Here is a 27,596-nt window from a genome sequence, read left to right on the forward strand (position 1 = left end):
ATTACTTTATTGATATCTTTGTGTAGGTCGATTTTGAGGTACTAGCCATTACTTAATTGATATCTTTGTGTAGGTCGATCTGAGGTACTAGCCATTACTTTATTGATATCTTTGTGTAGGTCGATTTTGAGGTACTAGCCATTACTTTATTGATATCTTTGTGTAGGTCGATTTTGAGGTACTAGCCATTGTTTTATTAATATCTTTGTGTAGGTCGATTATGAGGTACTAGCCATTACTTTATTGATATCTTTGTGTAGGTCGATTATGAGGTACTGGCCATTACTTTATTGATATCTTTGTGTAGGTCGATTATGAGGTACTAGCCATTGTTTTATTGATACTTTGTGTAGGTTGATTATGAGGTTTTAGCCATTACTTGATTGATATCTTTGTGTAGGTCGATTATGAGGTACTAGCCATTACTTTATTGATATCTTTGTGTAGGTCGATTATGAGGTACTATCAATTGCTTGATTGATATCTTTGTGTAGGTAAATTATGAGGTACATGCCATTATTTTATTGATATCTTTGTGTAGGTCGATTTTGAGGTACTAGCCATTACTTTATTGATATCTTTGTGTAGGTCGATTCTGAGGTACTAGCCATTGCTTTATTGATATCTTTGTGTAGGTCGATTATGAGGTACTAGCCATAACTTTATTGATATCTTTGTGTAGGTCGATTATGAGGTACTTGCCATTACTGTATTGATATCTTTGTTGAGGTTGATTATGAGGTACTAGCCATTACTTTATTGATATCTTTGTGTAGGTCGATTATGAGGTACTAGCCATTGCTTGATTGATATCTTTGTGTAGGTCGATTTTGAGGTACTAGCCATTGCTTTATTGATATCTTTGTGTAGGTCGATTTTGAGGTACTAGCCATTACTTTATTGATATCTTTGTGTAGGTCGATTATGAGGTACTAGCCATTACTTTATTGATATCTTTGTGTAGGTCGATTATGAGGTACTAGCCATTACTTTATTGATATCTTTGTGTAGGTCGATTATGAGGTACTAGCCATTGTTTTATTGATTTCTTTGTGTGGGTCGATTATGAATTACTAGCCATTACTTGATTGATATCTTTGTGTAGGTCGATTATGAGGTACTAGCCATTACTTTATTGATATCTTTGTGTAGGTCGATTTTGAGGTACTAGCCATTACTTAATTGATATCTTTGTGTAGGTCGATCTGAGGTACTAGCCATTACTTTATTGATATCTTTGTGTTCCTATGTAGGTCGATTATGAGGTACTAGACATTACTTTATTGATATCTTTGTATAGGTCAATTTTGAGGTACTAGCCATTGCTTTATTGATATCTTTGTGTAGGTTGATTATGAGGTACTTGCCATTACTGTATTGATATCTTTGTTGAGGTCGATTATGAGGTACTAGCCATTTCTTTATTGATATCTTTGTGTAGGTCGATTATGAGGAACTATCAATTGCTTGATTGATATCTTTGTGTAGGTAAATTATGAGGTACTTGCCATTACTTTATTGATATCTTTGTGTAGGTCGATTTTGAGGTACTAGCCATTACTTTATTGATATCTTTGTGTAGGTCGATTCTGAGGTACTAGCCATTGCTTTATTGATATCTTTGTGTAGGTCGATTATGAGGTACTAGCCATAACTTTATTGATATCTTTGTGTAGGTCGATTATGAGGTACTAGCCATTACTGTATTGATATCTTTGTTGAGGTTGATTATGAGGTACTAGCCATTACTTTATTGATATCTTTGTGTAGGTCGATTTTGAGGTACTAGCCATTACTTAATTGATATCTTTGTGTACATATGTAGGTCGATTATGAGGTACTAGCCATTACTTTATTGATATCTTTGTGTAGGTCGATTTTGAGGTACTAGCCATTGCTTTATTGATATCTTTGTGTAGGTCGATTATGAGGTACTTGCCATTACTGTAATGATATCTTTGTTGAGGTCGATTATGAGGTTCTAGCCATTACTTTATTGATATCTTTGTGTTGGTCAATTATGAGGTACTAGCCATTACTTTATTGATATCTTTGTGTAGGTCCATTTTTAGGTACTAGCCATTACTTTATTGATATCTTTGTGTAGGTCGATTTTGAGGTACTAGCCATTACTTAATTGATATCTTTGTGTACATATGTAGGTTGATTATGAGGTACTAGCCATTACTTTATTGATATCTTTGTGTAGGTCGATTTTGAGGTACTAGCCATTGCTTTATTGATATCTTTGTGTAGGTCGATTTTGAGGTACTAGCCATTACTGTATTGATATCTTTGTTGAGGTTGAATATGAGGTACTAGCCATTACTTTATTGATATCTTTGTGTAGGTCGATTATGAGGTACTAGCCATTGCTTGATTGATATCCTTGTGTAGGTCGATTTTGAGGTACTAGCCATTGCTTTATTGATATCTTTGTGTAGGTCGATTTTGAGGTACTAGCCATAACTTTATTGATATCTTTGTGTAGGTCGACTATGAGGTACTAGCCATTACTTTATTGATATCTTTGTGTAGGTTGATTATGAGGTACTAGCCATTACTTTATTGATATCTTTGTGTAGGTCGATTATGAGGTACTAGCCATTGTTTTATTGATTTCTTTGTGTGGGTCGATTATGAGGTACTAGCCATTACTTGATTGATATCTTTGTGTAGGTCGATTATGAGGTACTAGCCATTACTTTATTGATATCTTTGTGTTCCTATGTAGGTCGATTATGAGGTACTAGACATTACTTTATTGATATCTTTGTGTAGGTCAATTTTGAGGTACTAGCATTGCTTTATTGATATCTTTGTGTAGGTTGATTATGAGGTACTTGCCATTACTGTATTGATATCTTTGTTGAGGTCGATTATGAGGTACTAGCCATTTCTTTATTGATATCTTTGTGTAGGTCGATTATGAGGAACTATCAATTGCTTGATTGATATCTTTGTGTAGGTAAATTATGAGGTACTTGCCATTACTTTATTGATATCTTTGTGTAGGTCGACTATGAGGTACTAGCCATTACTTTATTGATATCTTTGTGTAGGTCGATTATGAGGTACTAGCCATTACTTTATTGATATCTTTGTGTAGGTCGATTATGAGGTACTAGCCATTGTTTTATTGATTTCTTTGTGTGGGTTGATTATGAGGTACTAGCCATTACTTGATTGATATCTTTGTGTAGGTCGATTATGAGGTACTAGCCATTACTTTATTGATATCTTTGTGTTCCTATGTAGGTCGATTATGAGGTACTAGACATTACTTTATTGATATCTTTGTGTAGGTCAATTTTGAGGTACTAGCCATTGCTTTATTGATATCTTTGTGTAGGTTGATTATGAGGTACTTGCCATTACTGTATTGATATCTTTGTTGAGGTCGATTATGAGGTACTAGCCATTTCTTTATTGATATCTTTGTGTAGGTCGATTATGAGGAACTATCAATTGCTTGATTGATATCTTTGTGTAGGTAAATTATGAGGTACTTGCCATTACTTTATTGATATCTTTGTGTAGGTCGATTTTGAGGTACTAGCCATTACTTTATTGATATCTTTGTGTTGGTCAATTATGAGGTACTAGCCATTACTTTATTGATATCTTTGTGTAGGTCGATTATGAGGTACTAGCCATAACTTTATTGATATCTTTGTGTAGGTCGATTATGAGGTACTAGCCATTACTGTATTGATATCTTTGTTGAGGTTGATTATGAGGTACTAGCCATTACTTTATTGATATCTTTGTGTAGGTCGATTTTGAGGTACTAGCCATTACTTAATTGATATCTTTGTGTACATATGTAGGTCGATTATGAGGTACTAGCCATTACTTTATTGATATCTTTGTGTAGGTCGATTTTGAGGTACTAGCCATTGCTTTATTGATATCTTTGTGTAGGTCGATTATGAGGTACTTGCCATTACTGTAATGATATCTTTGTTGAGGTCGATTATGAGGTTCTAGCCATTACTTTATTGATATCTTTGTGTTGGTCAATTATGAGGTACTATCCATTGCTTGATTGATATCTTTGTGTAGGTAAATTATGAGGTACTTGCCATTACTTTATTGATATCTTTGTGTAGGTCGATTTTGAGGTACTGTGAAAGTACTTTAATTCGTGGGTATCAATTTTCGTGATTTGAGAAACATTTACATGTTCGTGGGTTTTTAAATTCGTGGATATTAGTTTTCTTAAAAAAAAAAAAAAAAAATTAAAGCCTTTAGACACGAATAGTCTGGATTGAAGGAAATTGCAAAGTAAACATTGAACCGTGTAAATCCTAGTGACAACACTAATTAACCCAAGATAAAGTGATCAACAGATTAGAGACCATGCAAGGTGTTAATTTGGCCATAAACATGTCACCTAAAGAAAACAGCAACATAAACAAATGCTATAAACGTATCTTAAATTGTCAAATGATTTTTATCATAACCAAGCCCAGCATGAAATTATTATTTCCCACGTGTACGAAAACTATGAGGATATAAAATGAACACTTTATCATACTAGCATATCAATACCGGAAATCTGACTTTCATCATCAAAATTATTTTTTATGAAAATTAAAAGATCAAGTTGTACAGGTTAGGTTATTAAAGATTAAATGAGTATAATCTTGCATGCAGGTGTAGTTCTGTGACTGCTATTACCGGTAAAGTATTATCCGATTTGGCGTTATTCTTTATATCGTATCAGTAGTCAAACCTTTGAGTCAAACCATGGAAGTAATATTACTTCCATGGTCAAACCTATATGGGGGTCTTTCTTGACTTGGTTTGGACAATGGTTGTTTTATTTCGTTGGACACTTAAATTCGTGGATAGAGTCATCCACGAAAACCACGAAAATTGGTACCCCACGAATAAAAGTACTTTCACAGTACTAGCCATTACTTTATTGATATCTTTGTGTAGGTCGATTCTGAGGTACACGCCATTGCTTTATTGATATCTTTGTGTAGGTCGATTATGAGGTACTAGCTATAACTTTATTGATATCTTTGTGTAGGTCGATTATGAGGTACTAGCCATTGCTTGATTGATATCTTTGTGTAGGTCGATTTTGAGGTACTAGCCATTGCTTTATTGATATCTTTGTGTAGGTCGATTTTGAGGTACTAGCCATTGCTTTATTGATATCTTTGTGTAGGTCGATTATGAGGTACTAGCCATTACTTTATTGATATCTTTGTGTAGGTCGATTTTGAGGTACTAGCCATTACTTTATTGATATCTTTGTGTAGGTAAATTATGAGGTACTAGCCATTGCTTTATTGATATCTTTGTGCAGGTCGATTATGAGGTACTAGCCATTGTTTTATTGATATCTTTGTGTAGGTCGATTTTGAGGTACTAGCCATTGTTTTATTGATATCTTTGTGTAGGTCGATTATAAGGTACTAGCCATTACTTTTTTGATATCTTTGTATAGGCAGATTAAGTGATACATGTCATTGCCTTATATCTTTGTGTAGACAGACTGCATTCATAGCTACTGTAAACCAAATTATTTTCGCAGATACTTTATTTGACGTTTAGCCCTTACCAGCCCATTTCACGGCTTTTTATTTTTCTCAATATTAACATTTAATTTAAGTATTTATAAAGGAAAGATCCAAGTTTTACAAGTTTGTGACGATTTAAATCGTGTAATAATTCTGTTCGCTAAAATTGCGAAAATAATTTGCTAGCGAAAATTAGTTGCTTTACAGCATGTCTTTCTAGCCATAACAATATGTTTGCATAAGTCGATTTTATGTGAATCTCGCCATTACTTTATTGATATCTTTGTATAGGCAGATTATGTGATACTAGCCTTTGCCTTATTAATATTTTTGTGTAGACATGTTAAGAGATAATTCCCATTGCCTTATTGATATTTTTCTATAGGCAGATAATGTAATACTTGCATTGCTTTATTGATGTCTTTCTTTAGGCAGATTATGTAATACAGTTAACTCTCGTTGTCTCGAACTCGGTTGACTCGAAATTTCGGATGAGTCGAAGTTTTTTAAGTGGTCCCGAACTTTTTTCCATATAAATGTATGTAATTCGACTCCTGATGAGTCGAAATTGGATGTGTTGAAATTTCGGTTGAGTCGAACTAAATTTACGATCCCAAGGTTAACAAAAGCATTCAAAATTCATTATTTATCTCAAACTAATACACATTATATATGTCAAAACATGACCTCCGGCATTTAAATGGATTGAAGAGTTAATCTGACAATACACGTGTTATTAAATTTCCAGTCACTGACCACTGTATTGATTTATGACATGCTGTTTCCACGAGTGTTTACCTAAGATTATCTTTTATAGAATTTTTATAAATAATTAGTGATACATTGTTTTTGTTCATGAAAAAGTATTTAAAATGTTTACAAAACAATTAATTGTGATTTACACTAATGAGCTTGGGTGTGTATAAAGTAAGGATTATGACTTCCGTTGATGATCACCTAAAAATTACTCAATCAGCGTCTTTAATCTTGTATTTTCTTTTATTAAAAGAAAGAGTGAGATAAGACAAAATGAAGAGGAATTTAAATTTTTTTAAATCTTTTGTATCCGAGAATAAACAATTTTTTCAACTTTAAACGACCTGAATAACGAAACTATCGATTGGACTCTCTCGGATAAAAGCCATAGGAAACAATTGTAACTGAAACAATTGAATAAGTAAAACAATGTTATTATAATAACAAAAGACCATGACATACAAATATATCGATCTGATACCAGAATATCGATCCCCTTCCCATATTCACCCTGATTAATTTTAGCTTTACCATGCTAAGCAAGAGCTGTGTCCCTTGTTCAGTCAAACTTCCAGTTTTCGTTTGAGTCGAACTATGTGTATCTCGAAATATTTCTCCGGTCCGGCTGACTTCGAGATAACGAGAGTCGACTGTACTATTCATTGCCTGATATCTTTGTTAAGGCATACTTTATACAAAGTTATGTCTTTCTAGCTTTAATAATATTTTTGTATAGGCAGATTACATGTGATTCTAGCATTTGCTTTATTTATATTTTTGTGTAGAAAGAATAAGTGATACTAGCCATTGCTTTATTGATATTTTTCTATAGGCAGATAATTTGATACTTGCATTGCTTTATTGATGTCTTTCTTTAAGCAGATTATGTGATACTAGTCATTGCCTGATATCTTTATGTAGGCAGACTACATGTATATACAAAGCTATGTCTTTCTAGCCATAATAATATTTTTGTATAGGCAGATGACATGTGATACTAGCATTTGCTTTATTTATATTTTTGTGTAGAGAGAAAAAGTGATACTAGACATTGCTTTATTGATATTTTTGTGTAGAGTTTATGTGATACTAGCCATTATTTTATATTGATATTTTTTTATATGCAGATATTGTGATACTAGTCTTAAGTTCGCTTTATTGATGTCTTTCTTAAGGCAGATTATGTGATACTAGCCATTGCCTTATTGATATCTTTGTGAAGTCAGATTATGTGATACTAGCCATTGCCCTTTTGATATCTTTTTGAAGGCAGATTATGCTATAATAGCCATTAATTTATTGATATCTTTGTGAAGGAAGATAAGTCATACTATTCATTGCTTTATTGACATCTTTCTTTAGGCAGATTATGTGATACTAGTAATTGCTTTAATGATATCTTTGTATAGGCAGATTATGTTATAACAGCCATGACTATATTGATCTCTTTGTGAAGGCAATGTTATAATTGCCATTGCTTAATTGATATCTTTGTGTAGGAAGATTATGTTACAATAGCCATTGCTTTATATTTATTTTTTCTGTAGGCAGATTTTGTGATACTAGCCATTCCTCCACCACTGTTGTCCAGAATATCATTTGAGCCTTCACTTCCTGGAGAGAAAATACAACTGATACAGAAAATGCCAATGGGATCTATTATCAAAACCGTCATGTATTATAAAGAAGCTTTCTGGAGAAAAATGGGTAAGAATGACAAGAAATTATAACCCAAGCTTATAATGAAAGAATGTCAATATAGATATGGGGATGTCCCTCTGTTTTATGTATGCCCCTGTCGCTGCAAGGTAAGCATGAAGTGTTACACTTGTCCATCTATTTGTTCTTTTGTATGTCTGCACTTCTTCTGGATCTTGTTTTCCATCTATTTGTTCTTTTGTATGTCTGCACTTCTTCTGGATCTTGTTTTCCATCTATTTGTTCTTTTGTATGTCTGCACTTCTTCTGGATCTTGTTTTCCATCTATTTGTTCTTTTGTATGTCTGCACTTCTTCTGGATCTTGTTTTCCATCTATTTGTTCTTTTGTATGTCTGCACTTCTTCTGGATCTTGTTTTCTGTTCTCTAATTTAAGTTTGCATCAACCAAATATTTTGAAACTTGTACACAATACTTATAACCACAATACTCAAATCAACGTCCAATTTGGGTGGCATCATCCTTGAGTTAAATCAACGTCCAATTTGGGTGGCATCATCCTTGAGTTACATCCCTTTATAACATTATATGCCAGCATTGGCAGTATCTGTGTCCCATGAATACATTCTCTTTTTTTTTTAAATTTCTCCTTCTATTCTCATTTGAAAAATCACTTCACTTACAAGTTCATTTTATGCCCCTGCTGTAGCAAAGGGGGCATTGAGTTTTACCCTTGTCCATCCATATGTACATCTGTACGTCTCAAAGTTGGTTTCTGTCCTCTAACTTTAGTTTGCTTCACCCAAATGTTATGAAACTTATACACTCCCTCACTTATACAGTCATGTTAACTGTTCTAGAGTTACGCCCTTTACAAGTTGAAAAATTGCTAAAATATCAATCGAGTAATTTTTAAATTTGTGTTATCTTTCTTTGACCATGTTTATAGTTAAATCAACTACAATCAATGCTTTATACAACGCAATGTTTAATTTTGCCTTCCACTGATAAATTGAAGCAATTTTTACCCTTCATTTCTAAAAATATTTTAAACCTTCTTTGTGAAAATTGGAGTTATCTTTCTTTGTCCAGAATGGTAGTTGAATCAACTATATCCAATGCTGTATACAATGCAATATTCAATTTTACTTCCAACTGGTAATATAAAGCAATCTTTACCATTCAGTGCTTACAAGCACATTGATTACTGTTCTAGGGTGATGCCCCTTTACAAATGAAAAAAGTGCTGATTTTTTCGTTTTCTTTCTTTTACACTTGTCTCAACTAAATGTAATGAAATGTATATTAATAATGCTTACACCACAAAACTCAGTCAAAAAAAAAGTTCAATTTTTCGAGGAGTCACTTTTACAGTTCTTGGGTTATGTCCCTTTTATAACATTATATGCTAGCGGGGTGATCATCTGTGTCCCTGTGAACACATTCCCCATTTATTTTTTCTGGAGTAAAAGAAAAGTCTGATTGGAACTATCTGCTTCAGAGCCAGAATAATATGATGTGTCTTCCTGTAGACTAAAATTTAGAGCTAGCATATGGAATCAGGATGGGTTTGTCAGGCTAATGCATTGAGGCAGAGTATATTAAATAATTTGTTATCATCCTGAATTTTGATGTTATATTTTGGTTAAAGACAATGAAAATCCATTTAATCATCCCATTTTTTGAAAGTGCTGATTTCTATTAATTATTAATGCTAATGTATTTTAATGTGTTCTAAAATATTCTGTCAAATTAGTATGAACCATGCTGTACACATTATGTTAAATATTCATGGAAAGGTCCATTATACTTATCATATTACAGTGGCGGATCCAGAGGGGGGGTTCCGGGGGTCCGCACCCCCCCTTTATTTTGGCCGATCAATGCATTTGAATCGGGATAATTTTGCACCCCCCCCCTGCACCCCCCCTTTGCCCTGGGCTAGCACCCCCCCTTTCGAAAATTCCTGCATCCGCCACTGTATTACAAGTTGTATTATACATTCCTAAGCTTGATTTTTAAAACAAAGAGTCCCAGGAGTGATGGGTGTACTATAGGTATGTATCTCCAGTATTCATGTATTGTCATGTCATAAAAAAAAGTTACTAAATATAGAAATTTCCTAATGTTGATCATGTACAATATACTTGCGAGAATTAGCAAATGACTTATTATAAAAATGGTTCCATAAAGAAAAATACTTTACCTAAAAAAGTTTTATTTGCATATATTTTCTTTTTCCTAACAACAGGGATCTTCTATATTTATTATTTTTAAATCAAATGATTCTCAATTCTACACATCATATAGGCACAAGTTTTTTTTTAGTTTTCCCCTCACTTTGCCTCCGGCCTCCGGCGTCGTTAACTTTTACAAAAATCTTCTCCTCTGAAACTACTGGGCCAAAGGAGTAGGATCAGTAAGACCCCTTTTTGGCCCCAAAATATAGCAGTTTTACAAAATTGTTAAAATGTAAATTATAAGTTATTTTTTGGACTGTAGAATGCTTCTGCTACCTAGATCTGGGCTGTTTTTGACAATACAATGCACATATATCGAGTACTAGCACCATTAAGTCATGCTAAATTACTGAAATTTTCACAATTCTAGCATTTTAGTTAAATTTTAGACGGTTTCCGTGTAAAACGAAAGTGGTCGCATTCCTGTTCATCTTTAATATTGAAATGTAAGTTATATTTGATAATAATACATAACATATATAAAGGTTGAGGATGAACACGGATGCGGCCACTTTTATTTTTGACAAAAACCATCTGAAAATTACATTTTTTGGCATATTTGGTAGATTTTTCATATTTGAAGTGAATAGGGTCGTTTTCAATGACTAAATCAGTTAAAATCTATCACCTAAACTTATTGAATCAAATAAAATAGACACTTAACTGTTTACAAAGTGATCAAAATCTTTCGTCAGATGAACCTGAAATATGAGGCCAAAATTGGTCTTTACCGGACCTACTCCTTCAACCAAACTTGGCCACAATCATCATTGGGGTATCTAGTTTAAAAAATGTGTCCGATAACCTGGTCAACCAACCAAGATGGCCGCCAGGGCTAAAATATAGAACATAGGGGTAAAATGTAGTTTTTGGCTTATAACTTAAAAACCAAAGCATTTAGAGCAAATCTGACAATGGGGAAAATTGTTCATCAGGTCAAGATCTATCTGCTCTGACATTTTCAGATGAATCGGACACACTCGTTGTTGGGTTGCTGCCCCTGAATTGGTAATTTTAAGGAAGTTTTGCTGTTTTTGGTTATAATCTTTTTTAAATCATTTTTTGTTAAAGTCAAGTTGTAACCATTTTTTCGTAAATCTTAGTAATCTTTTAGGAAAATCTTCTCCTCTGAAACTACTCGTCCAAGTTAATTATAGATAAAGATTATTGTAAGCAACTAGAATTCTCAATATCACAAAAATTAAAGTTGCATTTTACAAAATGTCTAGAATGACAAAATTGCAATAATAAATGCTTGCAATAATTTCTGAATTTAAAGCAGTTGTCTTGCACTTTGGAGGATATTGATAAAACACAAGAAAAACTTCCGAAAACAAAAATCAATTCATATTTTAAGAACTAAATCATTAGCTTCCTTTAAAGTCATTTTTGTTTGGATTATTTTCCCCGATCAAGCACACAATTCAAGTTTAGAAGGCTGTTGACCTTCAATGTCCGTCATTGTCCTTAGTGATGTAAATGTTAGAATTGCTTGATATCATTGTAAATTTTGCTTTCCACCAATTTTTTTTTTTTTAAATTACATAAGAAGTTTTGATGCATTAACTCAACCATGCCTTGTCATAAATAGGAATTGTAAAGTAAGTGAAGCTTTTGAAGTTTTCAGACATCTATCAGTGGTTTAACTGTTAAAAATTGAGTTTACCTAGGGTGTGTGCATTGTGTAGTAACTTTTTTTTAAAGTATAAAATTTTCTTTAAACAAAACATTTGCTTCTTATTGTAAAAACTTACATATCAATACAATACAATACAAGGGGCCTTGTAGGCCGAGTGGTCTAACACTGAGGTTGTGAGTTCAAACTCTGCTTGTGCAGGTGCACTTGACTCCAATCTTAATTGACTAGGATTGTCAGTTTTCTTATCGAAGATTGATGGTTTTCTCTTGGCACTACAGCTTCCTCCACCAATAAAAACTGGCCGCCACAATATACATGTATGGTAGCCTAAATGTGGTGCTTAAAAATGGCATAAAAACACCAAAAATCAAATATTATACATTAAGAGCTCAAAATTTAAATGTGTGTTTCCTTTATACAGATCAATCAAAACAAATGATACAAAAGAATTGCATTAAAATGTGTGCTCTTTTAATTGAAAATGGAATTCCATGAGCGTTTGTTTGAAGTATATGCATACTTTAAATGTGTTTTACACATGTACAATGCTGTAGAGCGACTTTGCCTTTTGAACAAATTACTTAGATGTACGCCACTATAATTCACAATATAGCAGAACAATTTCCACATAATATTAAGGATCCATGACAAAATGTGAAACTTTTTAAATGAGAAAATTTAAGGCCTAATTTCTATTATTGACACTATCTCTAGTTAAATAGAGATTTGTAAGATACAGATTGCAGTGAGCCTTTGGTTTTATCATGTTGTGCTATAGAATCCGTCTACATAGGGATCACTTTTGTCTTCATCATGTTGTTCTATAGAATCCGTCTACATAGGGATCACTTTTGTCTTCATCATGTTGTTCTATAGAATCCGTCTACATATGGATCACTTTTGTCTTCATCAGTGTTACACTTTGCTTCCCTTTGAAAACGATTGAACAGACTTATCCAAACCAGAGTAAATTTTAAACAAGATATAAGTTTGTGCAACTTCTATTTTAATTTTTGATCTCAACAAATTTCAAAGCTGCAAGTCATTGATTTTTTTCATTTCTGCATATATTATATTTAGACAGAAGACACAACACACATCTTTCTTGGGAGACTTCATCTTTTTGTTTCTAGGGAAGTTCTGTAATGATTTATTACACAAAACCTGTAATAATTACTACACTTTGTTTTACATATATCTTTTTACAGACATGTGTGGTAGTCCTGTTTCTTTCTTTTTACAGACATGTGTTGTAGTGCTGTTTCTATCTTTTTACAGATATGTGTGGTAGTGCTGTTTCTATCTTTTTACAGACATGTGTGGTAGTGCTGTTTCTATCTTTTTACAGACATGTGTTATAGTGCTTTTTCTATCTTTTTACAGACATGTGTTGTAGTGCTGTTTCTATCTTTTTACAGATATGTGTGGTAGTGCTGTTTCTATCTTTTTACAGACATGTGTGGTAGTGCTGTTTCTATCTTTTTACAGACATGTGTTGTAGTGCTGTTTCTATCTTTTTACAGACATGTGTTGTAGTGCTTTTTCTATCTTTTTACAGACATGTGTGGTAGTGCTTTTTCTATCTTTTTTCAGACATGTGTTGTAGTGCTTTTTCTATCTTTTTACAGACATGTGTGGCAGTGCTGTTTCTATCTTTTTACAGACATGTGTTGTAGTGCTGTTTCTATCTTTTTACAGATATGTGTGGTAGTGCTTTTTCTATCTTTTTACAAACATGTGTTGTAGTGCTTTTTCTATCTTTTTACAGACATGTGTTGTAGTGCTTTTTCTATCTTTTTACAGACATGTGTGGTAGTGCTGTTTCTATCTTTTTACAGACATGTGTGGTAGTGCTGTTTCTATCTTTTTACAGATATGTGTGGTAGCGCTGTTTCTATCTTTTTACAGACATGTGTTGTAGTGCTGTTTCTATCTTTTTACAGACATGTGTTGTAGTGCTGTTTCTATCTTTTTACAGATATGTGTGGTAGTGCTGTTTCTATCTTTTTACCGATATGTGTTGTAGTGCTGTTTCTATCTTTTTACAGATATGTGTGGTAGTGCTGTTTCTATCTTTTTACAGACATGTGTTGTAGTGCTGTTTCTATCTTTTTACAGACATGTGTTGTAGTGCTGTTTCTATCTTTTTACAGACATATGTGGTAGTGCTGTTTCTATCTTTTTACAGACATATGTGGTAGTGCTGTTTCTATCTTTTTACAGATATGTGTGGTAGTGCTGTTTCTATCTTTTTACAGACATGTGTGGTAGTGCTATTTCTATCTTTTTACAGACATGTCTGGTAGTGCGGTTTCAAACTTTGGTCCTATAACTTATTGCATTGATGACACGAAACCTGATGGAACACACCCAGCTATCATGGGCTTTGTTTTAGCCAATCAAGCTAGAGAACTGATGAACGAATCAGAGTCAAATAGGTATGATGATAGACCCATTATAAATCATGGAGATTGTTTTAGAAAATCAAGCTAAAAGAAGAACATAAGCTTTATCATGTAATCTACTGGTTTAGAATAATGTGTTTATTTTCCAATGCAAAGACGCTATGAGTTTTAATACCAAAATATTCCATCTTTTATAACTTGACAACAGTATCTTAGCTACATCTGTTTTTAATAAGTCTATTTAAAAGTTTGGTTAGCTTTTGAGGTGAATGCCAACATTTTTGTGCTTTGTATAGAATATAACCATAAAGAATTTGATGTGAAATAACCTGCATGTATAAGATGTCTTCGTGTTGATTTATATTGACACATGATGTCTAGCCCTTGTACCAGTGATACAATTTATTAAGAAGTGTTTTGACTAGTTTTTGATATGATGAGTTTTTTCATTGGCAACCAATGTATAATTTATAAACTTCCTTAACTTCATGAGGAGTATTAATTTCTACATAGGTAACAGATTTGTTTGAATTTAAGGTTTTTAATCACTGAAAAGAGGGGGGAAATATACCAGAGGAACAGTCAAACTCATAAATGAATTAAATTTTAAATTGATTATTTGTAGAAAACATGCAATTTGTCAACACTATGCACAAGCATTTAAGTGTGAGCAGTTTCTGAAGGTAAAATTAACTATTTATAGAATTTTGCTTGATTAGTTTAAACACTTTATTGTCAAAATTATATAAAATGATTTGATACAAATAAAAAAAAACATAGGAATATTAATCTCTCTAGAATTAAACTAATGCATTGATTGCTTTGTTCCTATTGATTTTTATCAGTAAGATATAAGATCATGGTGAAACACTATTGTCTAGTCAGACTATACTGACTAACAGGTTTGTGAAAATAAAGAATGATTAAAAAACAAATTTGTTGATCCAATCACACTTATATCTAGAAGTTAACCTTATGCGAATAAATACAAATATATGCAGTATGCTATATTTGAGGTAGAGATGAGCATTCATATGCTTGAACCATTTCTTAAAGAGAAGGGGGCATTAAAGTCTTGGTATTGGCCCAAGAAAATAAAATGTGTGACAACTTTTCCAAACTGCAGTCAGAGCTCAGACATAAACAAGTCGATTTTTGTTTTGACCTTTAAGAAGTCAAAACATGTATTTATCATAAAAATGTGTTTTCAATTTAAGACTTATCTAAGTCAGAAAATGACAGACTTGTTTAGGTCTATTTATGTTGATGAAAAAGCTTAATTTCACTTGGTGGCCAAACTACACCACCTATGACAGCAAAAACCTGTCTGAGAGTTCACAAGGACTTGAGCTATCTATATTTAATTGTCTAATTGAACATCCTTACTAAACACAGATATTTTACCTCATTAAGTGTGGTTCCAGGTGGTTGCATTGTAAGGTTTATTAACATTATCTCTGATTTTTTAGAGTCTCATTCATATTTTTCTTTAGAAGACAAAGCATTGTCTTTCAATGTTGTCATTATTTGATTTAGATGCATGACCTCCTTATAAGTATGTGTGGGTCTTGAAGTTAACCAATTTTGATCACTTATCGACTTGTAGAAGTCGATATTTGCAACTTTTTGATTCTGGTCAATTATTTCAAGATTAACGATATTTGACTTATTAAAGTTGTATAAAAAAAATGAACTGGCACAAAATGTTTGGAAATGCATAGGGTCAAGAAATACTAATGAAAAACATCAAAAACATTCATAATAGAATATATGTACCATTTTCATAAAAACAATGAAAAATACAGAATTTATGCATTTTTCCATCTTTATGTCCATTTTGGAAACACTGTGCAGCCAAGAAACAATAAGATAACTTACTGTGACTTGACTGTAAGTGTTGCTATCCACCTATTGCCACTTATTAAAATTCTGACCAAATTGCAATTTGTTTTATTAAACCAAACTATTCAACTGGTCAGAATTTTGAGACTAATTGTTGAGTCAAAAAATCACTTACATTGCTTTTAAATTATGTAAAGTTGTCTGCTAGTTTTAGTATAAATGATTATTTAGCTGTTTCTAGAATCATCAAATACTGTGATGGAAGTATATATTATATAATAATAGTGTATTTCAAAGGGTTCAGTGGTAATAAATTTGTTTATTTGTGATCAAAATCATTTATTTGTGCATTTTTGGGGCAAAAAAGAGTTACCTCCCTAAATTGTTTTGTTTCAAAGAAATGTTGTATTGTCTTAAAAGGTGATTAGCTGTCAATTTATTATTTAGAGGCTACTTTTAAATGCTGATAAAGGTACATTAATTTTAGCCATGATTATGTATGTTATTTTCTAAATACGATGTATTTAAATGGGGTTTTATGGTTGCAAACTCCATTGGTAATTTGAATTGAGATTATGATCATATCTTGTGGGAAACATTTTTTGGGGGGAAAAGGGGGATGGGGTGGGGGAGTTTAAAAATAATTGGGGGGGGAGGGGTCAATACGCAACAGCACTCAATCATTTAACAAATTCTAAGATCTTTAACTTTAACTACAATTAATCTGTGTCAGAAACCTATTATGTGTCATATATTTAATTACAATCCAAATTCAGACCTGTATCAAGTGTGAATATTGTGTCCATTTTTGCATCAACTGTTCAGCGTTGTCCTTTGTGCTCGTATCCAGCAACTCTTGGCAAAGCAATTTATAATAGTTTGTTTTAAATAATATTGATATGATACACCTCTTCAAACTTATTTAATCTGGACACATTCTGAGTGTGTCTGTCCTTAGTCTGAGTTGCCTGTAATTCAATGGTTGTCATTTGATGCTGTTTATCATGATTATTTGTTTTTTGTTCATTATTTTGTACATAAATCATGCTGTTAGTTTCCATGTTTTTAATGTTTTACATTTGTCATATCCGACTTTTTTAACTGACCATGTGGTATGGGTTTTATTCATTGTTAAAAACCATACAGTGGCCTATAGTTGTATTTCTGTGTCATTTGGTCTCTTGTGGAGAGTTGTTACGTTGCCAATCATACCATAATCTTCATCTGGTATATACAGAATATTTTAGCAAAAATATTTGTGGGGGAAGGATGGCACAACTTAATTTCAGTAAACTGTCATAAATTTTGCAGTATTCTGCAAAATATGAGGTTTTTATAAAATTCCCCTTTATTATGACATCACAAATACATCGCTTAAGTATAGCAATTGGAGATTGGTGTTTTAACTGAAACAATTAGACATTTTTACATATGTTTTAATCAAATTTACAGCTAAAATAATGAGTAAGATCGATGACTAACTCCCTTCAGTAATTCCTGAGAATTGTACAGTTATTTCTGATGTTTATAACATCAACATGTATTCTTCTTTTTTATCTTCCTTTTAACTAATAATTGATTGTTTGCTTAATAGTAATTACAATGAAACATCTGAGGACATTGTATACCACTACTGTAACAGTATCCACAAACACAATTATGCATCTGAATTTTATCTTCACAAAAAGACCAGGGAAATGTCTTCGTCAAGTTTCTATCTGAACAGATTGTTGTTCTTTTCATGTCTTCAAAGAGAGATCCTGAAAAAATAAAAAAAATAATTAATAAGCTGTGTACTTTCATTATATTTCTAAATTTGCATGTGTGCTATCCTGGCTAAATATTATCAGTATAATTGTAAATAGTGTACATATTTTGCTCTGTCACAGTATTCATATATATTTATGTCTGTATACCATTATGATTGCAAAGGTTTGACAGTATTTATATTTATATTTTTTCGTTTGGACTTGTATCATATTTTCCCTCCGGTTTATATGATCCATTCAACCTATATTGACTCTTAAATGAGGTTAAATTATATGGCCTTCCAAATACCATTTCGACTCAACAGACATTTATTGTCGAAATCCGGATCTGGTGTACAAAACAAATATTGACACCGTTTGTGGCATAATATCTTGGCCACAAGATTAGTATTTAAATTATATTTAGATCCATTTTGTTACATCTTGTGATCATTTTTATTTGGCTATAGTCAATGGCAGTCAGCAGGGTTAAAGAACATCAGTTGATCGACCTGTTAGTCAAATGCGTTTTGTTTAAATATACTTTTTCTCTCTTTTTGGTCTTTTGGAAAATGTTTTTTGTGCTGTATTTAGACCCTTCTAGCCCACTGGTTACAGCACAGGCGATTTGGTTTCATGATATCTCAGTAGCATGGGTTCGAATCCTGGCGAGGAAAGAACAAAAAGTTTGAAAGTTACTTTTAAAAAAAAATTTACTTTTCCAAACAGTGTTCTTTATATATATGGTTGAATTATTTTTTTGTTATTTCGTCCATAGTAGTACATTCGATATGAAAGCTTTCTATCATATGCCTCAACAGAGAAAAAAAACATTTTAGCAGTCCATACTAAAATGTTTTTTTCTCTGTTGAGGCATATGATAGAAAGATTTCATATTGAATGTACTAAATTTGGTGTCCGATGTCTGTGAACTTTTCACTCTTTGAACTTCTATTTGGGAACCACATAAAAGGATCAATATATGAATCTGTTATTTTTATACGACCGCAAATTTTGAAAAAATTTTCGTCGTATATTGCTATCACGTTGGCGTCGTCGTCGTCGTCGTCGTCGTCCGAATACTTTTAGTTTTCGCACTCTAACTTTAGTTAAAGTGAATAGAAATCTATGAAATTTTAACACAAGGTTTATGACCAGAAAAGGAAGGCTGGTATTGATTTTGGGAGTTTTGGTCCCAACATTTTAGGAATTAGGGGCCAAAAAGGGCCCAAATAGCATTTTCTTGGTTTTCGCACTATAACTTTAGTTTAAGTTAATAGAAATCTATGAAATTTTGACACAAGGTTTATAACCACAAAATAAAGGTTGGGATTGATTTTGGGAGTTTTATTTTCAACAGTTTAGGAATTAGGGGCCAAAAAAGGGCCCAAATAAGCATTATTCTTGGTTTTCGCAAAATAACTTTAGTTAAAGTAAATAGAAATCAATGAAATTTAAACACAATGTTTATGACCACAAAAGGAAGGTTGGTATTGATTTTGGGAGTTTCGGTCCCAACAGTTTAGGAATTAGGGGCCAAAAAGGGACCCAAATAAGCATTTTTCTTGGTTTTCGCACCATAGCGTTAGTATAAGTAAATAGTAATCTATGAAATTTAAACACAAGGTTTATGACTATAAAAGGAAGGTTGGTATTGATTTTGGAAGTTTTGGTCCCAACAGTTAAGGAAAAAGGGGCCCAAAGGGTCCAAAATTAAACTTTGTTTGATTTCATCAAAATTGAATAATTGGGGTTCTTTAATATGCCGAATCTAACTGTGTATGTAGATTCTTAATTTTTGGTCCCGTTTTCAAATTGGTCTACATAAAGGTCCAAAGGGTCCAAAATTAAACTTAGTTTGATTTTAACAAAAATTGAAACATTGGGGTTCTTTGATATGCTGAATCTAAAAATGTACTTAGATTTTTGATTATTGGCCCAGTTTTCAAGTTGGCCCAAATCGGGGTCCAAAATTAAACATTGTTTGATTTCATCAAAAATTGAATAATTGGGGTTCTTTGATATGCCAAATCTAACTGTGTATGTAGATTCTTAATTTTTGGTCCAGTTTTAAAATTGGTTTAAATTAAAGTGCAAAGGGTCCAAAATTAAACTAAGTTTGATTTTAACAAAAATTAAATTCTTGGGCCTCTTTGATATGCTGAATCTAAACATGTACTTAGATTTTTGATTATGGGCCCAGTTTTCAAGTTGGTCAGGATCAGGATCTAAAATTATTATTTTAAGTATTGTGCAATAGCAAGTCTTTTCAATTGCACAGTATTGTGCAATGGCAAGAAATATCTTATTTCACAATATTGTGAAATAGCAAATTTTTTTTTAATTAAGAGTTATCTTTCTTTGTCCAGTATAGTAAGCAAGAAATATCTGCAAGAATTTTTTTAATTGGAGTTATCTTTCTTTGTCCAGAATCAACTTAAATCTTTGTTATATACAATATACAATGTATATTCACTTTTTACTACCAACTGATAAATTTAAATAATCTTTACCATTCAGTGATAACAAGCAGTTTTTTTACATCATGTATTTAAATGAGTAGTAATTGTTGCAAACTCCATTAGAATATTTTAATTGAAATTAGTTTTGGAATAAGGGAAAGGGGATGTGAATAAAAAATTGGGTTAAATTTTTCTCATTTGAAATTTCATAAATAAAAAGAAAATTTCTTCAAACATTTTTTTGAGAGGATTAATATTCAACAGCATAGTGAATTGCTCTAAGAGAAAACAAAAATTTTAAGTTCATTTGAATACATTCATTCTGTGTCAGAAACCTATGCTGTGTCAACTATTTAATCACAATCCAAATTTAGAGCGGAATCCAGCTTGAATGTTGTGTCCATACTTGCCCCAACCGTTCAGGGTTCAACCTCTGCGGTCGTATAAAGCTACGCCCTGCGGAGCATCTGGTTCTCCATTGTTGAAGCATAGATCTAACATGTCAGTTTTCATATTGCATGTATTATCAGCCCTCGGTCAATATCAGTCCTCAAGGCCATGCGGCTCTTGGGCTGATATTGAACCTAGGGCTGATAATACATGCGATACGAGTAATACTTATATAATAGTTCTTGATAAACTGGTCATTATCCTGATATATGGACTGCCCACAGGACAGTGGTATTGACTAAGATAGTGATAATGACTGAGCCGAAGGCGAGGTCATTATCGCTGTCGCAGCCAATACCTCTGTCCTACGGGCAGTCAATGTATCACGATAATGACCAGTTTTTCAGGAACTATTATGTTTATTTCATTGAGAAACCATGTTTTGGAAAATTCTCATAAATTTGAAACGCCTAAAGTGAACTCGAGAAGTTGTACAATTTCTATAGCAAAGAGTGAAGACCAGTCGTAGTAATACTGCCATTCATTTTAGTGCAACTTTTCAGTATACAAATTCTTAATTAAGTTCTCTTTAATTTTACAATTAACAAAAAAATGTAATAAACAATTCAACAACTTAAATGTAATATTAAAAACAGGAACATGTTTTATAAAAGGTACATCTTTCTAAACAGAGAAACCATGCCCTATTGGTCATTAACAGAGAAACCACTCCCCAACAGTCATTATCAAACGGAAACCACGCCCCAATGGTCATTATCAGACGTAAACCACGCCCCACCGGTCCATATCATGTAAAAGTTCATTAATGACCGGTTTTCTGGTCCGTATTGTTCTGTTAATGGCCGATAGAATTTATTACTGAAGATTAATGAATGTCATGTGACCCCTTTTTATCCAATAAAAGAATCTTATTCTCAACCTATATGAAATAACATGTTATAATCTGATATTATCAAATGTTAATGAATGTAGAAAAAAAACATAATTTTTAGCTGAATATTTATCAAATTAAAAAAAAAATTGCACTATTGACTCTTTCATGAAAGTTGCAATTGGTACACATAATCTCCATACGTAATCACACCACATGTCATTTAAAAAAAGAGATAACATTTAAAGTTAGATCAGTTTGAACTATAAATATCAGTCGAAAACTCCATGTTTTCCCTTTAAGTCCCGAAAATAACAATTTTAGTTAGCAACGTCATTACCTCCCATGTGACTGTATCGTATGCCCTTAAGGAGTTATTGCCCTTATTAGACAATTTTGAACAATTTTTTGTAAATTTTTGTAATCTTTTACAATTATCTTCTCTTCAGAAACTACTGGGACAAATTTAACCAAACTTGTCCACAATCATCATTAGGGTATCAGTTGTTGAGTTGCTACCCCTGAATTGGTAATTTTTTAGAAAATTTTGCAGCTTTTTGTTATCATCTTCAAGTTTATTATAAATAGAGATAATTTGTAAACAGCAATAATGTACAACAAAGTAAGACCTACAAATAAATCAACATCACCAAAATGGTCAATTGACTCTACTGAATTAGACTATTTACCGGATTTGTAATCACATAAGCAACACGATTGGTGCAACATGTTGAGCAGGATCTGCTTACCCTTCCGGAGCACTTGAGATCATCCCTAGTTTTTGGTGGGGTTCGTGTTGTTTATTCTTTAGTTTTCTATGTTGTGTCATGTGTACTATTGTTTTTCTGTTTGTTTTTTTCATTTTTAGCCATGGCGTTGTCAGTTTGTTTTAGATTTATGAGTTTGACTGTCCCTTTGGCATCTTTCGTCCCTCTTTTAAGGAGTTATTGCCTTTTATAGTCACTTTTTAACAATTTTCATAAATTTTGTAAAGGAGTTAGACTAAGGTTCGGTAAGGTCCTAAAAAAGCCCCCTATTTTATTGTAAATTTCAAATAAAAATTTATTGACCTTATATAATATCACAATAAATTAAAGCTAATACAGTGACTAGTTACATGTAGATAATAAGCCATTTTGTTGAAAATTTACGTTCCTGCGTTTCATTTTGACGTCGCATATGGTGCTCATATTGATTTTCCATGAAAAAATAAATGAAAATGGGTAAATTTCCATTGATTATTGGACAGAAAACATAGAGCACATATGTCAACAACAAAGATCTTTTAAAATAATGTTTGTGAGGACATTTCAGATTATTATTTGAGTATTTAGCTTGTCGACGCCTGCACTCTTTGTTTCCTGGTCCTAAATTTGGTTGAAATCTGGCTGATTTTGCCAAATTTTACCAAAATATCTTATATTGACCGTTTTGGGATGTAAAAATCAACGTGTTAGAATTAAACTTTGAAAAAAACAGTTCTATTTAACTTTCATACATGTCTTTAAGTCAACTTAACATTTTTTGTCTTGTAACATTGAACTTTATAATGGGGGCCAAATATTGCCCTTAGCAAACATACTCCTTTTTGTAAATTTTTACATAATTTTCTCCTCTGTAACTACTTGGCCAAGTTCATTATAGATTGTAATAATTGTAAGCAGCATCATCAAAACACAATTTTGTCATAAATTCATCTTTGTTGTGTTTCATATGCACAAAGACAAAAGTTATCAACACATACTCCTTAGACCCTCTAGTTATTTGATAATATAGTTCTGGCACAAAAGTATTTTAAATGTAAATTAAGTAATGTAATTGATAACTTTTGATAATTCTAAAAATGCAATTTTATTGAGAGAAAAAAATCAGTATGTTACATTAGAACCATGAGCTAACCTGTTAGCAATGTTTTTTCTTCTGTAGAACTCTCTGAGTGTATAATATAAAATAAGTAAGGGACAATAATCACTTCCAACAATTTTATTGAATTGAATTGAATGTGGACCTTAACTTGTATTTATTCAGTTCAGTTAAGTTCAGATTTCCACTGGAAATATTTAAATAAGTAAATTAAATTTGAATAATATGCTTAAAATAAAATCTGTAGTAACATCTTATAGAATGAGAAAACTGACCTAGAAATTTCTGTAGACATTTTTCATAATAGGAAATAATTCTTACCTAAGATTTGATGCTGTATATTGATAGAGCTGCAGATGACAAGCATTAAAATGAATTTAGTGCAAGAAGCCATGCCAAAATCCTATTCTGCTATTACCAAGTTTCAATGTAGTAATGGTTTGTTAAATAAACACCTTGGAATTCCTGGCTTGCAAAGACAGACTTGTTTTGCAGTTCCAAATGCAATTAATATATATAAATAAATATGAAAAAAAATAATAATAATATTATAATTAAAATTTTATAATGTAGGTGCAGAAAAGGCAGCTTTTATAGAAAAATAGAAATGTATTGCATTTTTTTTTATTTTGCTGAATATCAAAATATTGACGCATTTATCAGCTAATATTTCATGATCACAAGTGGGATTTAAATCAAATTTAATCCTTTGTAACGCTAAGTGTTTATTTTTATTCATGAAATGGGATTGGATAATAAAAATGATGAATAGTTAATAAGCACAACTTTTTATAATCTATTAAATGAATAGATGTTTTAAAACATTTTATAACTATCTTCCATTAGAGATTTCTGGTAAATCCTACTTGCCCTTAAAATAATGATTTTTAGAATGTTTTTACAATCATGTGAATTAAGGGATGAATAAAATAAGCTAGATAATTTGTCATGCAGGATTGGTACCCTTTGTGGACCAAACACGTTTCTTTTACATCCATTTGCTTTAAATATATTTTATATAAGTCATTACGCTTTAGCCAAAAAATAATTGTGTCTTATTTCTTCTCAAATTTATATTGCTCTGGTATAAATTATAATATTTTAAATATTTGCCCTAGCTGATGATTTCTTAAACATAAGTTTTGAATTTTGAAGAGTTTATCAGTTTGTTCCATATATTAGTACCTTGTGATGTCAACTTTCAAATTTGTATAAATGTGTAAGTGAAACCTATTTAAAAGAGAACGAATCGTCTCCCTTGATGTTTACCAAAGTTAGATGAGCAAATCTTCCATTCATTTTGAGCAATAAGTGACACCATTCAAACGAAATAAAGCAAAAATCATAAAGAATTAAAATTAAGGTTAAGTCCATCAGAAAAATGTCCTCCTAGCACCTTGTTAACAATGGTTAAGTTTAAATGCTTTATACATATTTAACCCTGTCATTTTCTGCTTGTTACTATTCCAAGTGGTGTAGTTGTCATGTCCAAATGACCCCTGTAATTCTGTAGTTGACTTGTCCCCAAGTGACCCCTTTTATTCAGTAGTTGTCCTGTCCCAAATAACCCTATTGTAATTTCAGAAGTTGTCCTGTCCCAAATGAGCCCTGAAATTTCAGTAGTTGTCCTGTCCAAAGTGACCCCTTCTATTCAGTAGTTGTCCTGTCCCAAATGTATCTTGTAATTTCAGTAGTTGTCCTCTCTTAATTGATCCCTTTAATTCAGTTGTCCTGTCAAAAAGTAATTTTGATTCACTAGTTGACCCAAATGGCCTTTGTAGTTTCAATAGTTGTCCTGTCCCAAGTGACCCCTGTAATTTCAGAACTTGTCCTGTCCCAAGTGACCCCTTTAATTCAGAAGTTGTCCTGTCCCAAATAACTCCTGGGATTTCAAAAGTTGTCCTGTCCAAATTGATTCTTTTATTTCAGTAGCTGTCTTTTAATTCAATTGTTGTCATGTACCAAATGAACCCAATAATTTCAATAGTTGTCCTGTCCCAAATGACTCCTGTAATTAAGTAGTTGTCCTATCCCAAGTGACTCCTGTAAGTAAGTAGTTGTCCTGTCTCAAGTGACCCATTTGATTCAATAGTTGTCCTGTCCCAAGTGACCCATTTGATTCAGTTATTCTCCTATCCCAAGTGACCGCTGTAATTCAGTAGTTGTCTTGTCCCCAAGTGACCACTTTAATTCAGTAGTTGTCCTGTCCCATGTGATCCCTTTTATTCAGTAGTTGTCCTGTCCAAAGTGACCCCTGCAATTCAGTAGTTGTCCTGTCCAAAATGTATCTTGTAATTTCAGTAGTTGTCCTCTCTCAATTGATCCCTTTAATTCAACTGTCCTGTCCAAATTGTAATTTTGATTCACTCGTTGACCTGTTCCAAATAACCTTTGTAGTTTCAATAGTTGTCCTGTTCCAAGTGTTCCCTGTAATTTCAGAAGTTGTCCTGTCCCAAGTGACCCCTGTAATTCAGTAGTTGTCCTGTCCCAAATAACTCCAGGGATTTCAATAATTGTCCGGTTCCAATTGATTCTTTTATTTCAGTAGTTGTCCTGTTTAAAGTGACCCCTTTAATTCAGTTGTTGTCATGTCCCAAATGAACCCCATATTTTTTATTGTTGTTCTGTCCAAAGTGACTCCTGTAATTAAGTAGTTGTCCTGTCCCAAGTTACCCTTGTAATTAAGTAGTTGTCCTATTCTTAGTGACCCCTCTGATTCAGTAGTCGTGCTGTCCAAAGTAACCCCTTTGATTCAATTATTGTCTGTCCCAAGTGACCCTTTAAATTCAGAAGTTTTCCTGTCCCATGTGACCCTTTTGACTCAGTAGTTTTCCTGTCCCAAGTGACCCCTTTGATTCAGTTATTGTCCTGTCCCAAAGTTATGCCTTGATTCAGTAGTTGTCCTGTCCCATGTGACTCCTTAAATTCTGTAGTTGTCCTGTCCTAAGTGACCCCTGTTATTTCAGAAGTTGTAGTGACCCCTGTAATTCCTTAGTTGTCCTGTACCAAATAACTTCTGTAATTCTGTAATCTCCTGTCCCAAATGACCTTTGTTTCAATAGTCGTTCTGTCACAAGTGATCCTTGTGATTAAGTAGTTGTCCTGTTCTTAGTGACCACTCTGATTCAGTTATCATGTCTAACCCCATAATTTTGATAGTTGTCCTGTCATAAGTGACCTCTTTTATTCAGTAGTTGTCCTGTCCCCGAATGACCCCTTTAATTTAATATTTGTCCTGTCCCAAGTGACCTCTTTAATTCAGTAGTTGTCCTGTCCCAAAGTGACGCCTTGATTCAGTAGTTGTCCTGTCCCATGTGACAACTTTAATTCAGTATTTGTCCTGTCCTAAGTGACACTTGTTATTTCAGAAGTTGTCCTGTCCCAAGTGACCCCTGTAATTCATTAGTTGTCCTGTACCAAATAACCCCTGTAATTCTGTAGTCTTCTGTCCAAAATGACCCGTGTAATTTCAAAATGAGCACTGAAATTTCAGTAGTTGTCCTGACCCAAATGACTCAGGAATGTAATAACAGTAGTTGTCGTGTCTCAATTTACCCCTTTAACTCAGCAATTGTCCTGTTCAAAGGTTATTTTAATTCACTAGTTGACCTGTTCCAATTGACCTTTGTAGTTCCAATAGTTGTCCTGTCCCAAGTGATCCTTGTGATTAAGTAGTTGTCCTGTTCTTAGAGATCCTTGTGATTAAGAAGTTCTCCTGTTCTTATTGACCACTCTGATACAGTTACCATGTCTAACCCCATAATTTTAATAGTTGTCCTGTCATAAGTGACCTCTTTTATTTAGTAGTTGTCTTGTCCCCGAATAACCCCTTTAATTCAGTATTTGTCCTGTCCCAAGTGACCCCTTTGATTCAATAGTTGCCCTGTCCCAGGTGATCCCTTTAATTCAGTAATTGTCCTGTCCCAAATAACCGTTTTAATTCAGTTGTTGTCCTGTCCCAGAGTGACCCTTTTCAGACAGTTGTTTTATTGGAAATCATACAGTTTCTTACATTTACACCATTTTCTTTCTAGTGGATAGTTGTTTTATTTGGAATCATACAGTTTCTTACATTTACACCATTTTATTTCTAGTGGATAGTTGTCTTATTGGGAATCATATAGTATCTTACATTAACACCATTTTATTTCTAGTGGATAGTTG

The 27,596-nt window shown here is 32.7% G+C and overlaps 1 protein-coding gene across 2 annotated transcripts in view; it reads left to right on the forward strand.

The window, feature by feature from the left end:
- Nucleotides 1-27,596, forward strand: part of LOC134708281 (amine oxidase [flavin-containing] A-like) — a 64,460-nt gene that overhangs the window by 24,169 nt on the left and 12,695 nt on the right. For both annotated transcript variants that reach the window (XM_063568695.1, XM_063568696.1), the window contains exons 8-10: nucleotides 7,841-8,000; nucleotides 14,124-14,268; nucleotides 14,861-14,918. In XM_063568695.1, coding sequence (XP_063424765.1) covers nucleotides 7,841-8,000; nucleotides 14,124-14,268; nucleotides 14,861-14,918 — 363 coding nt within the window. The remainder of the gene's footprint in view (nucleotides 1-7,840; nucleotides 8,001-14,123; nucleotides 14,269-14,860; nucleotides 14,919-27,596) is intronic.

The sequence above is a fragment of the Mytilus trossulus genome, chromosome 2, assembly GCF_036588685.1.
Source record: "Mytilus trossulus isolate FHL-02 chromosome 2, PNRI_Mtr1.1.1.hap1, whole genome shotgun sequence".
Lineage (NCBI taxonomy): Eukaryota > Metazoa > Mollusca > Bivalvia > Mytilida > Mytilidae > Mytilus > Mytilus trossulus.